This window comes from Myotis yumanensis, unplaced genomic scaffold (assembly GCF_028538775.1).
Source record: "Myotis yumanensis isolate MYYU_CA2020_CCGP unplaced genomic scaffold, mMyoYum1.0.hap1 SCAF_5, whole genome shotgun sequence".
Taxonomy (NCBI): domain Eukaryota; kingdom Metazoa; phylum Chordata; class Mammalia; order Chiroptera; family Vespertilionidae; genus Myotis; species Myotis yumanensis.
Window position 1 is genome coordinate 21728059 of NW_027223756.1, and position 12151 is coordinate 21740209.

Here is a 12151-nt window from a genome sequence, read left to right on the forward strand (position 1 = left end):
AGATACTCGGATTTTTAAAAAACATGTCTTGGAATCAATGAAATTAAAAAAATATGGTCGAATTCAATTTTTATTTTTTTGGCTCTGTTGGTCCTCAGATAAAAGGTTTCCAAACCTTGACCAAACCACTGTGAAGCATGAGCAGGTATCGGCAATGTGTCCCGGTCAAGCCCCAGCCCTGAATCCCTGTGGGCTGCTGGGTCAGTGAGGGCATGTCATGGCCACCCATGCACTAGAGCAGCGGTTCTCAACCTGTGGGTCGCGACCCCTTTGGGGATCGAATGACCCTTTCACAGGGGTCGCCTAAGACCATTGGAAAACACATATATAATTACATATTGTTTTTGTGATTAATCACTATGCTTTAATTATGTTCAATTTGTAACAATGAAATTGGGGGTCACCACAACATGAAGAACTGTATTAAAGGGTCGCGGCATTAGGAAGGTTGAGAACCACTGCACTAGAGGCAGCTCTGAGCCCACAAATCAGTGGACAGGTTTTTTCTCCACAACGGAGAGATGTCTGTGCTCTACTGATACCTTATGACCACATTAGTGGTGCCGTGGGAAGCCAACTGGGAGCTGATCATGTGACCTTAGGCAACACGCTGCCCATTGGGCCTCCGTTTCCCCAGTTGTAAAATGAGGGGCCTAGGATTAGATAGGTGGTTTTCAAATGCTGTTCTGATGAAGCTAGGGCATCTGTGTAGCTTCCTTAGGGGCTGCCTTGGGAGTAGGAGGGATGCAGTGGGCTGTACTCAGAGTTCTCATTTCTACTTCACCCAAAGCAGCTCTATTGCTTAAGATTTTGTTTGCAAAAGGATTCTGGGGCTAAAAGTAGTTCAAAAAGCACTGGTAAATGGCCTTCTGCCAACGCTGCTCTTGAATACAAACTTTTGTAATGTCTAAGGACAATGCTTCATTCCTCAGTCTGAACACACCCTCAGAATCCTACTCACCACGGTGCTCCACACAGACACACCCAACTCTACATTCTAATCCAGGGACTGGGAGACTTTTCCTTAAAGGACTAGACAGCACATATTTTAGGCTTTGCAGGCCAAACATGACAACTATTACAACTGTTCAACTTTGCCATTGTAGTGAGAAAGTAGCCATAGACAATGCATAATGAATGGGCATGGCTGTGTTCCAATAAAACTTTATTTACAAAAAGAGGTGGCAGGCTGGAGTTGGTCCATGGCCTGAGGTGTGCAGATCCCTGCACTATAATACTTCGACCTGACAGGTGAAGAAACTGAAGCGCAAGGAAGGGATTCAAGGAACTGGTTTGGTTGGGATCCCCGTCTCCTGGGCGGTGAGTGCAGGTTCACTCCCTCGCCCCTGCATTGCTCAGTGACCCCCTACCCTGGGACTACACAGCTGAGGGAATGGTGCCTGGAAAAGGCACGCGCCCACCTCTCCCTCTCAGGAGATCAGCTTTCCCTGGTTCCTAGAGGGCTATAAAAAGCCTGAGCTCGCCTCCTGCGGGACCTGCTGTCAGAGCTGGAATGACTGCAATGCTGCCACATTCTGCCCCCACTGCAGCCTGACAACTGTGTCAGGGAGAAGAATCCTGCCGGGCTGGCTCTGCACCTCCACCTTGACCTGGGTGCGGCTGGGATTCCCGAATGGAATTTTAGAAGGAGCACAAACCCTGCCTGGGCCCTTGGGAGGCAGCCTCTTTGTTAATTCCAGGAGGCTCAGAGCTTCTTGAATTCTAAATACCAGAACTCCTACGGCCACAGCAGTAATGTGAAGGTTAAGAAATCAAATCTCACTGGCAGCTGCCTGGCCCTATTGTTCAGACCGCTTTTCTCTCCCCTGTTTCTTGGCAGCCTCCCTGCCCCTGCCTTGAAACATTTACCTGATAAGTCCTTGCAGTTTCTCTAACAAGCCCTTCATATAACTGACCTGGGGATCACTCTCCAACATTCATGGGGAAGCAATAGAAAGCAGTGGTAAAGAACTTAGGTTAGAGGTAGGCAGGGTGGGTAAATAAACCTTTCTAACCTTCTTCATCTGTAAAATGGGGACATTGAATATATATATATACTAGAGGCCCAGCGCGCACAAAATCGTGTGCAAGTAGCCTCACTTCCGCTTGCCTCAGCTGGCCGCCCTGCCCATTGCCGCTCATAGCTCACGCCCCAACCTGCCCGCTGTGAGAGCCGCTGCTCTCATGCACCAGCTTCCCTCTGGCACCCAGGACCTGGGCTTCCCTCCGGCAAAAAGCATAATATGCTAATTAGACCAGACATCCTTCTGGACAACCTTCCAGATGAAGCCGGGGCTGCGAGGGAAGCTCGGATCCCGGGTGCCAGAGGGAAGCTGGTGCTGGCAGCCGGGGAAGGATGGCCTACTCTTGCACAAATTTTGTGCATCGGTCCTCTAGTGGATAATAAAAGCCTAATATGCAAATCGACTGAACGGTGGAATGATGGGTGGAATGACCAGTCGCTATGATGTGCACTGACCACAGGGGGCAGACGCTCAACGCAGGAGGTGCCCCCAACCTGCAAGGCCCCAGGCCAGCCAAGGCAGGTGCCAGCGGGCCCCCTCACCCCAGATTGTCCCGCCCATCACCCTGCAGAGGGAGGCGACTGGCGGTGGCAGTGGTGGGAGGCAGGGCTGGCCGGCGAGCAGGCCAGCGCCTACCCCCCTCCTCCTGATCGCCCTGCCAGTTGCCTCCTGCAGAGAGAGGCGACCGGTGGCAGCGGCGGGGGGCAGGGCCGGCAATTGGGCGGTGCCAGACCTGCCAAGGCAGGTGCCAGCAGGGCCTCCCCCCCCTGCCAGTCACCCCACAGATCAGCCATGATTGCCGGCCAGGCCTAGGGACCCTACCCATGCATGAATTTTGTGCACCAGGCCTCTAGTATATTGATAATTCATATGCATGCCCTATCTGTAATTTTAGAAAATAGAAGCTACACACTGTACAGACACTCAGAACTCATAGCTGTACGCAGCATTTTTGGATGGAATTTCTCCTGCAATAAAATTAATGGCATGTTTTATGGACATAAGGCTAAATTGTCTCAACTTCATGCTTGTTGAGAGGATTAAATGGCTTGACATACACATGTAAACTGCCCGAGTCATGGTGAACACTCATTGGCTATTATTATTAAACATCTGCTCTGTATTAGACACTGGAAATGAGATGAAAAGATAGTTTAAGACCATGGGACTTATATACACATGGAGGAGGCATTTCAGTTAGTGCAGTGAAATCTTCTAAAAGAGGCTGGAGTGCCTGGCTGTTGTGGCTCAGTGATTGAGTGTTGACCTATGAACCAGGAGATCAAGGTTCGATTCCTGGTGTAGGCACATGCCAGGGTTGTGGACTTGGTCCCGGGTGGGGTGTTGTGCAGGAGACAGCCGATCAATGATTCTCTCTCATCATTGATGTTTCTGTTTCTCTTTCCCTCTCCCTTCCTCTCTGAAACGAATAAAAATATAGTTAAAAAAAAAATACACAAAGATGGTGGAGGTAACCCAAAGTCGGAGAGAAGGTGAAAGCGGGGATGTGGCAGGGGGGTTTTACAGGGAAGTCTCTTTCAGGGAGGGAGAGTAGCAGAGTCATCTTCTGAAACCTCGTTTTTTACACCTGTCCAATGGGAAGAATGTTTCAGCTGTCCACTCCACCGGGCTTTTGCCAGAGTTGAGAGAAGCCACAGAAGAGAAGCACAGGGCTGGAAGGTTCCCCAGAGAAAGGGTTTTAGTGGTCAGTTCTTTGTGAATTCCTCTTATCACTCAGGTTCCTTCTTACCCATAGCACCCCCTTACCCCCTCAGTGAATGACTGCTGAGTGAGAGCATGTGTGATCTCCAGAGGCTGCCAGGCTCTGAACGAAGCATGCTATGATGCTCAACACCCTTGACACTAGCTGAAATGGGAAGAACTGGCAAATGTGAAAATGCTTCTAAAAGTTAAAAGCTTCATGAAAATGTATGTTCTCATATTGCAGAAGTGCATGGATGAGCCAGGACTAAGATGTGGGATTTCTACTTCCATGTCCTGATCCATTTCTGGCACTGTGTGCTGGGACACTTGTTGGGGGGTTTGTCTTCTCAGGCTAGAGTTTATATAAGCCATGGCAGAGGCAGCGCAGGTAGGGAAGCGGAAGCCTCTGGATGAACACAGTGCATCTCTGGAGGAACACTGCACAAAGATTTTTGGGGTGGGAGTGTGTGCAGATATACAGGGTACCCCCAAAAATGTATACACACTTTAGCAGCTGATGGCTCAGTTTTGAAGATGAAATGTATTTTAATAAACACTGCCATTATAATTATTCAAAATGTGCTCATTCATCTTTTGGGGACACCCTATATTATGAACTACAGTAGAAAATTCACTTGGCCTTTTAAAGATAAAGTGAGACATTTCAGAAGGCTACTTTGGGTAGCAGACCCAGACCCCAGAGTCCCACTTGGTAGAAAAGGGTGAAAGGCAGTGCTAGAGTGAGCAGTAGGTGTTTGAGCAGGTTCAAGGGTCAAGGTAAAAGCAGTGCATTAGAACAGTAAGGACATCAGGCTCACCTAGGAGCTTTGCAAAAAATGTGCATTCCCAAACCTCACTCCATTGATCAACCCATTGTGGGATATACTTTCAGTAGGCTCTGAGCCCAGCTGGATTTGAGAACCACTGCTGTAGACAAATTAGGAGTAGTCCTGAAGGCAGGCTGGAGAAGGCGAGAGTAGAAAGAGGAAGCTCCTATAGGAGATGACAGTATATAGGAGAAGACGTCATCCGAGATATGTTTTTCAATAAAAGTCAATAGGGCTCAGAGTCTTATTGTAGAAAGGATGAAGGCAAAGGAAATGATGAATAATGATTAAGTTTATGTTTCTGTCCCTAAAATGAGAATCATTGAAATGGAGAATCCTGGAGCTTAAAGGGGCCATATCCAATTCCATTCGGTGAATTTTGTTTCTCCCCTTGTTTCATTTATTCATCATCTCATCAGACATTTTTTGGGTACCTACTATGTGCCAAGCATTAAACTAGGTGCTGGAGAGAGCTGTGGACAGGTCAGAAGGGCCCTGCTCTCACAGAGCTCACATTAACAGCTAATTCACTCCCACAATTAATTGTGATTGTGAAAATGGCAACCAATGAGAGAAATAGGGTTCTAAGAGTACCTTAAAAGGGAGATGTAGCTTTGGAGACTGGGAAAGATTGCCTTGAGGAAGTAATGTTTGAGCAGATTGCTAAGGATAAATAGGAGTTAAGCAGGTGAAGGTACAAAGGCCAGTGTGAGGAGAGCCCACAGTAAGAAATGGACAGGGGCCCAAAATAAGTTTGTGACAGCCAGGGAAGGACCTTGAGGGCCACCACAAGGATTGTAACCTATTTCTTAAGAACATTGGGAAACTAATGAAGGGTTTAAGCATGATCAGATCTATAGTTTTTAAATAACTGTCTTTAATTACATCAGTCCCTCTTCCCAAATTCCATCCACAAGCAGAGATAATTTCTAAGTCCATTAAAATTTCTGATATAAGGTATCCTATATAATAAAAGGGTAATATGCAAATTGATCGAACAGCAGAATGACTGGTCGCTATGACGTGCACTGACCACCAGGCGCAGATGCTCAACACAGGAGCTGCCCCCTGGTGGTCAGTGCGCTCCCACAGGGGGAGCGTCGCTCAGCCACAAGCTAGGCTGAGGGCTGGCGAGCACAGTGGGGTGGCGGGAGCTTCTCCTGCCTCCGTGGCAGTAATAAGGGTGTCCGACTGAGGGCTCCGGGACTGAGAAAGGGCTCAGGCGGGGCTGAGGGACCCCCCCTTCCCCCCCCTCCACCCCCAGTGCACGAATGTCGTGCACCGGGCTTCTAGTATTTAAATAAAAGATAAATGCTTTAGGTTGAAGTATACACTCCTCGAAGTCCTGTTCTCTATAATTTGCAAAAGGGCCATCTCTATGGAAACACTGTGAATATTAAGTGACAGGTATTCTTGACCTATATATTACTGTGGTCCCACAGGAGCCATTCTATGGCTTCTCTGATTTGTGGCCATTCAACCTCTGCTTCATGATGTCCCTGAACAACTCCAGTTCTGTTATTGATAACTCTTCATTTGCCTGCTTCTCCTAGATTTAGCCCAAATTAAGCCTCTGCTTTACTTCTTGAATAGCTTTCTGAAGTCTGTCACCTCTCTACAGGACTGATCCCAGATCCCCCCTTCAATTTTAGTCTCATTCACAAACAACTCCATTTCCTTCAGTAGCTCCTCACGTGGTTGTGTTGTTAGCAGAAAAAGAGAAACAGGAAGGGTCATCTGATTTGGTGGTGAATAAAATGAGTTCAAAATTGGGTCACTGGGAGGTTGAGTTGGGACCTCCAAATGGAAATGTACCACAAGCAGGAGGTAACGCAGGAGTAACTCGTGGCTGAAGATGGACATTGAGAGTCCCCTCTTAGAGGGCTTGGTTTTCTACAGGAGTGAGTGTAGAGAGTGGGCTGAGGTGGTGGGGGGATAAGAGGAGAGAGAGAGGGGCAAGAGCCATCAAAGAAGAAAAAGCAAGTGAGCCAGAGGGAAATATGGGACATAACAATTAGTAAGCACCCAGCATGGGCCAGGTGCCGGGCAAATAGTACCACATCTCAGTCTCTTAGTGCTGGGTGTCATTCTTGCTGCTTTACAGACTAAGGAACAAGACTTAGTTGGGTCATTTCACTTGCCTTAGGGCAGGAGAGTCAGAGGCCATGAGCACGTATAACCCTGGGATTGGGGGATGGGAGAGGCAGAAAAGGCTTCCTGGAGGGATGCAGCGGTAGTTATTTAACCTAGACTTATTTGATTCCCAAATCCATGCTTTTCCCATCTCTTTAAAGTTGGAGAATACATTTAGAAAAAAGTAGAGGGTCAACGGAGCTACAGAGAAATCCAGGAGAGGAGACTTGGAATAGGTGAAGGTTAGACAAAATAGAAATCATTTGTAGCCCTTCAGAGTGGGCTTTCAGCAGAAGGTGCGATTAGCTGTGAGACTGTAGGGAATGAAAGGGAGTGTGGGAAGGAACAGGAAGCCATGAGTGATCATTTATTTGAGAAATTTGGTCAGGAAAGAAAGGAGGAAAATGCTTACGGGTGGCGGGGGTATGTGTGTGTGTGGGATTGATTTTTTTGTGTAGTTGAAAGTTTTTTTTTTAAAGGGTAAGAAGGGTATGAGAAGCTGATGGTATCCAAAAACAAGATTGTTTTTCCAAACCAAAGATCAGAATGGAATAATGATATGCTTTTGGCAGAGGATGGGGAGGGAAGAACTTATTTGGCAGGGTGCTCACCCACGTGAGAAGGGGGGCTTGAAACTGATATTTGAGGGAGAGGCAGAAAAAAAAACCTTGACTAAAATGGAGAAGCCAAACATTGGGAAGACTGACTGGTACAAGGAAATGGAAGTGGTGCCCAGTGACCAGCAGAAACCTCTACAGGGAAGAGAGTGAGCTTAAATACCATATGACCACATACATCCATTGCACAGTGTGGCTAGAATCCAAGTAATTATATTTGATAAATATAACATCTATCATTTATTGAATATTTCATAAGTGCTAGCTTTTCCCATGACACTCCAAATGCAATGAAACTGGAGTTCATAGAAATTAAGTAATTTACCCAATTCATAGAAGATCACACGGTCAAAAGTTGCAGTCACACTCAAACCCCAGTAGTCCATTCTCTGACCCACTCAGTTCTGAGTTGCCAGGCTGTTAAAGGTGACCTCACAGATGTTTGGATGGAAAAGATGAGGATGGATGAGTATGGCTTTCAGAAGGACAGTAACTGATAGAGGTGGTGGAGGGAATGAACTCGGATGTCAGGGAAGAGGTATGGGAATTCATAGCCATGGGGACAGGCTCATCATAGAGTAGCTTCAGGCTGGTTGGTCAATGGAAGCTATGGATAGGGAAGGTGTGGCTTTCCTAATCACCTCAAAGCAGATCCAACAGAGGGCAAGACACAGTTAGAATGGGTTCTTCTATCGTCTCGAACAATAACAATTTCACTTAATGAAAAGCAGAGCTTCAAATTATTTCTTGAATTGCTCAGTAGACAACATGATTTCCAAAAGAATATAGAATGCAGCAAAAAACCTCCCATCTTGGGTTGAATTTGATTAATTGAAAGATAACTAGGTGTGAAGTGAAAAGGAAAAGAATATTGGGGAAATTAATGACTTCATATGAGCCAGGCAGATCAGAAATAACCTTGGACATTAAGAAGGAAAATCTGAGAAAATTTAGACCAAAGAACTTAAAGAGAAGATGGCTTGAGAAGACTGGAAAATTCACAAAAGCAAAATTGTGAAGACACAACCACAGTCAGTAGGCATGAATGTGTAGAATAAATAAGAGAAAATGGACACTGAGAAATGTCAGTTGGATAGTGGTCCAGTTATTGAACTTGGATTTCCAAGAGACAAGCACCCAGGGGCTCCAGGATACAGAGAAGATCATGACATGGACCCTGTCTCTGAGTTGTACAAAAGCTGACCAAAGTAGGAACTCAAAAAGTGTCATCAGAGTCAGACCAGTGTATGGAGGATCCAAGTAAAGCAATTTTATTATGTTAAATCTGATTTTAAAAGATTGTAATGATCATAATAGCCAGCATTTATTGAGTGGGTCCCATGTTCTAGGCATTGTTTGAAGTATTTCCCATGCACTTAATATCTACAACAACCCCAAGATATAGGTATTATCAGTATTCATATTTTATTCTCATATAAGGATAAGTGAATTACTTGTCCTGTAGAAGGTGGTGTATTAGTCTATAGCAGGGGTGGGGAACGTCCAGCCTGCGGACCCCTAAGGCCCAAGAAATCATTTGGTCTGGCCCTGCCAACGCATTAGGGTTGAGTTAATTAAATGTTTGGTCAAATATAGCAGGCAGAATTTTAAGTTGATAATTTTGTATGGCCCTCGAATGATGTTATAAATATCCAAATGGCACTTGGCAGAAAAAAGGTTCCCCACCCCTGGTGTGTGCAGAGAAGAGGCCATGTGAGGACACAGTGAGAAGGCAGCTTGTCTACAAGCTCAGAAAAAAGGTCTCACCAGAAATCAATCCTGGTAGTATCCTGATCTTGGACTTCTAGCCTCCTGAACTGTGAGAAAATACTTTTTTTGCTGTCCAAGCCAGCCAACCTGTGGCATTCTGTTATGGCAGCCCTAGCTGTCCAATATACCTGCCAAGCCTGCTTTCCTATGACGTGGGGAATAGTGATTAGTGCCTGATCATAGCCCCTGTCCCACCACTTGTTCCAAGAGTAGCCATGTAAAAAGCTGAGCGTGGTGCCTGGTACATAGTAAGAGCTTGATGATTTCAGTTGATATTGTTATTAATGCAGAAGTGTGGTTTCCTCCACAATATCCTGGCCATGACAGTCCGCCTCCCCACATGGTAGGTATGGGGTTGAAACTAGACCTGCACTTCTGAAACCTTTATTGACAATGGAAGAGTATGCACACACCCTCTTGGGGACAGAGGCACAAGGAATGTCTGTTGGAATGATATTTCAAGTCTCATGTTTTATCTTAAAAGCACATACAGATTTTGCATTCTAATTAATACTTGGTCATGTTTTGCTGATAAAGTGCAATAATTTATCATGGTAGACAATTACAAGCAAGGATCTAGACTAGGGGTGGGCAAACTTTTTGACTCGAGGGCCACAATGGGTTCTTAAACTGGACCGAAGGGCCGGAACAAAAGCATGGATGGAGTGTTTGTGTGAACTAATATAAATTCAAAGTAAACATCATTACATAAAAGGGTATGGTCTTTTTTTTTTTTTTTTTTAGTTTTATTCATTTCAAACGGGCGGGATCTGGCCCGCGGGCCGTAGTTTGCCCACGGCTGATCTAGACAGATAACTGGGCCTGTGTGCCCCATCTACTTTGCTGGCATTTTGAGAAAGCCTTTACAAGTCACAAAGAACTGTTCTGATGTGAGGACTTAGTAACATTCTCTTTTTTTAAAAAAAATCAGCATTATGGTTAACCTGAGGTGCACTGTAAAGTATGTTTCATATAACTAACTGAACCACTGTTAGTGAGCTCCTACTGTGTGCCAGGCATTGTGTTAGCAGAGTGTCATCCACTTCTAGCCTTCCCGAAGCTCACAGTGGGGCAGGGCAGGTAGATGCTAACAGGTCGCTGGATAACTTAGTTATGGCCCACTGTGATGAGAACAGGGAAGGAGAAGGAACGTTGCCCTGGAAAGCCTGCAGTGGGGGAGAGGGTCAGAGCCCTGGAACATTCTGAGTCTTAACAGATTCCCGGGAAGTCCAGCTTCCTGGGGAGAGTGCTCCGGAGGCAGCCTTCTGAAGTGAAGCGAGGCTTATTAAGTACTTACACTTGATTTCAGCCAAAAGGCCGAGAAGCGATTGTTTATTAAGCATTAAAACTAAGTGAATTATTGTCACCCTTGGGGTGTCTGAGGAAGACATAGTTTGCTTTCCATAATTCTGGATTTTTGTACCGGGGCCTGACAGGGTGGAATTTGACCATTTGTGGGGGTAACTGGGTGGGGGAGCGGTGCTCTGCTTTAGATGTGGGAGGTGGGAGGTGGGGACAGAGGAATGAGGGACATCAGAGGTGCGTCTTTTCTCTTTCTCGTTTTCCTCCCCGGCAAGTGCGGATACTCTTTGCAGACCTGTCTGGTGAGAACTGCTTTATAAATCTTGAACTGGGAGCCAGGGGTCCTCTGCAGCCCTCAGAACTCTGGCTTTATCTGCGAGTGCAGGGGAGGCTGCCCTGACGCTTACTCATGCACAGGTCCCTGCCCCCAGTGCCCTCCTAATTGCTTCCACACTCCTGGTCGCTCCTTCCCGCCTGGTGGCCTCAGCACAGCGCACAGGCAGATGGAGGAAGTGTGTACGATGATTGTAGGGAGGGGGAAGAATTTTCCATTTCACCACAATAATAACAAGAATAATAATGCCCTACACTCACCAGTTTATCAAGTGTATTCACACCGGTGGTCTCTTTGGATCCCAGAGGTGGGGGTTTAGGACCTTGGTGTCCCAGCCTTGGACACAGTCCCCATGTCCAAGCAGGCCCCCTCTTTACAGCCTCGTGCTCTTCGAGATGTCTAGGCCTTTTCTTAAGCACAGCCCCCCTCCTCTCTTTTCTCAAGTCCGGTCTAATTTCTGCAAGCCCCCACCACTTCTGCGAAAATTCTATCAAATACACTCACCCCCTGAGAGTTCAAGCAGGAAGGGGTCCGGGAGACTATGGCACTAGCCCAGAGAGCAGAAGGGACCGGGCTAAGGCCACACAGCGTGTCAGGAACAGAGCCAGGGCTCAGCCACCCGAGCGCCTGCCCTCTCTCCTCCCAGTGCCCTGGGCAGCTGCGGGCTCCCGTCTCCCCGGGCCTCCCTCCCCCCAGGCGCACAGTGGGGTCTTCGCGTGTGGGGTGTTTCTGGGCTGTAACCTGTCAACCTTAGTGTACTCTTCCGGAGGGAAATGGGGTGGGAAAGCCTGCCGGACTCGGGGATCTTGGGGGGATTCTTTTATGAAGTTAAGACTGCATGAAACGCTGGTTTTACACACAGGAGACCCCTCAGCTCCAGGACCCACAGACGCCGGGCTGCCTGAGGCAGCAGGAGGCACCTGCACACGCAGCACCGGGCCTTCCACTCCCCGCCCCGCCGCCCCACGGTGCCTCCCCGCCCCCCCCCCCCCCCTCGCCTCCTGTTCGCCGGTTCTCCCTTCCCCGCCCCGTGCAGCAAGGGCGGCCTTTGCGGCTCCTCTTACCCCGGCCTCGGTCCATGGCGCCTGCCGATGATCGCGGCCGGGGCGCTCGGCGCGGGTTGCGGTGGCTCCGGCGGGGCTGGCGGCGGCGGGCGGGCAGGCGCGCTGCACTCTCCAGTCCGCCCCGGGGAGCGCCCTCCGTGCGTCCCCTCCGCCAGACAGGATGCCCGCCGGCACCCCCGCCCGCCCCTCCACGCCGCTCCGGAATAGACCCGGAGCACGCCTCGCCCCCTGGGCCGCCGGCGGTGTCCCCTGTCCCGCACACGCCCGTGCCACGCCCTCCCTTCCGCAGGCTCTCCACGCCCCTCCCGCTCGGCCGGAGGACTCATTTTCCGGTTGCCGCGCTTTCTTCCGCGCCGCTGTCCGGACCAAGGTGGTG

The 12151-nt window shown here is 48.2% G+C and overlaps 1 protein-coding gene across 1 annotated transcript in view; it reads right to left on the reverse strand.

Moving 5' to 3' along the window:
• Positions 1-11946, reverse strand: part of AFAP1L1 (actin filament associated protein 1 like 1) — a 58994-nt gene extending 47048 nt beyond the window's left edge. The window contains exon 1 of the mRNA XM_070414637.1: positions 11776-11946. Within this exon, the coding sequence (XP_070270738.1) occupies positions 11776-11791 (16 nt within the window). The 5' untranslated portion in view covers positions 11792-11946. The remainder of the gene's footprint in view (positions 1-11775) is intronic.
• Positions 11947-12151: the final 205 nt, after the last annotated feature.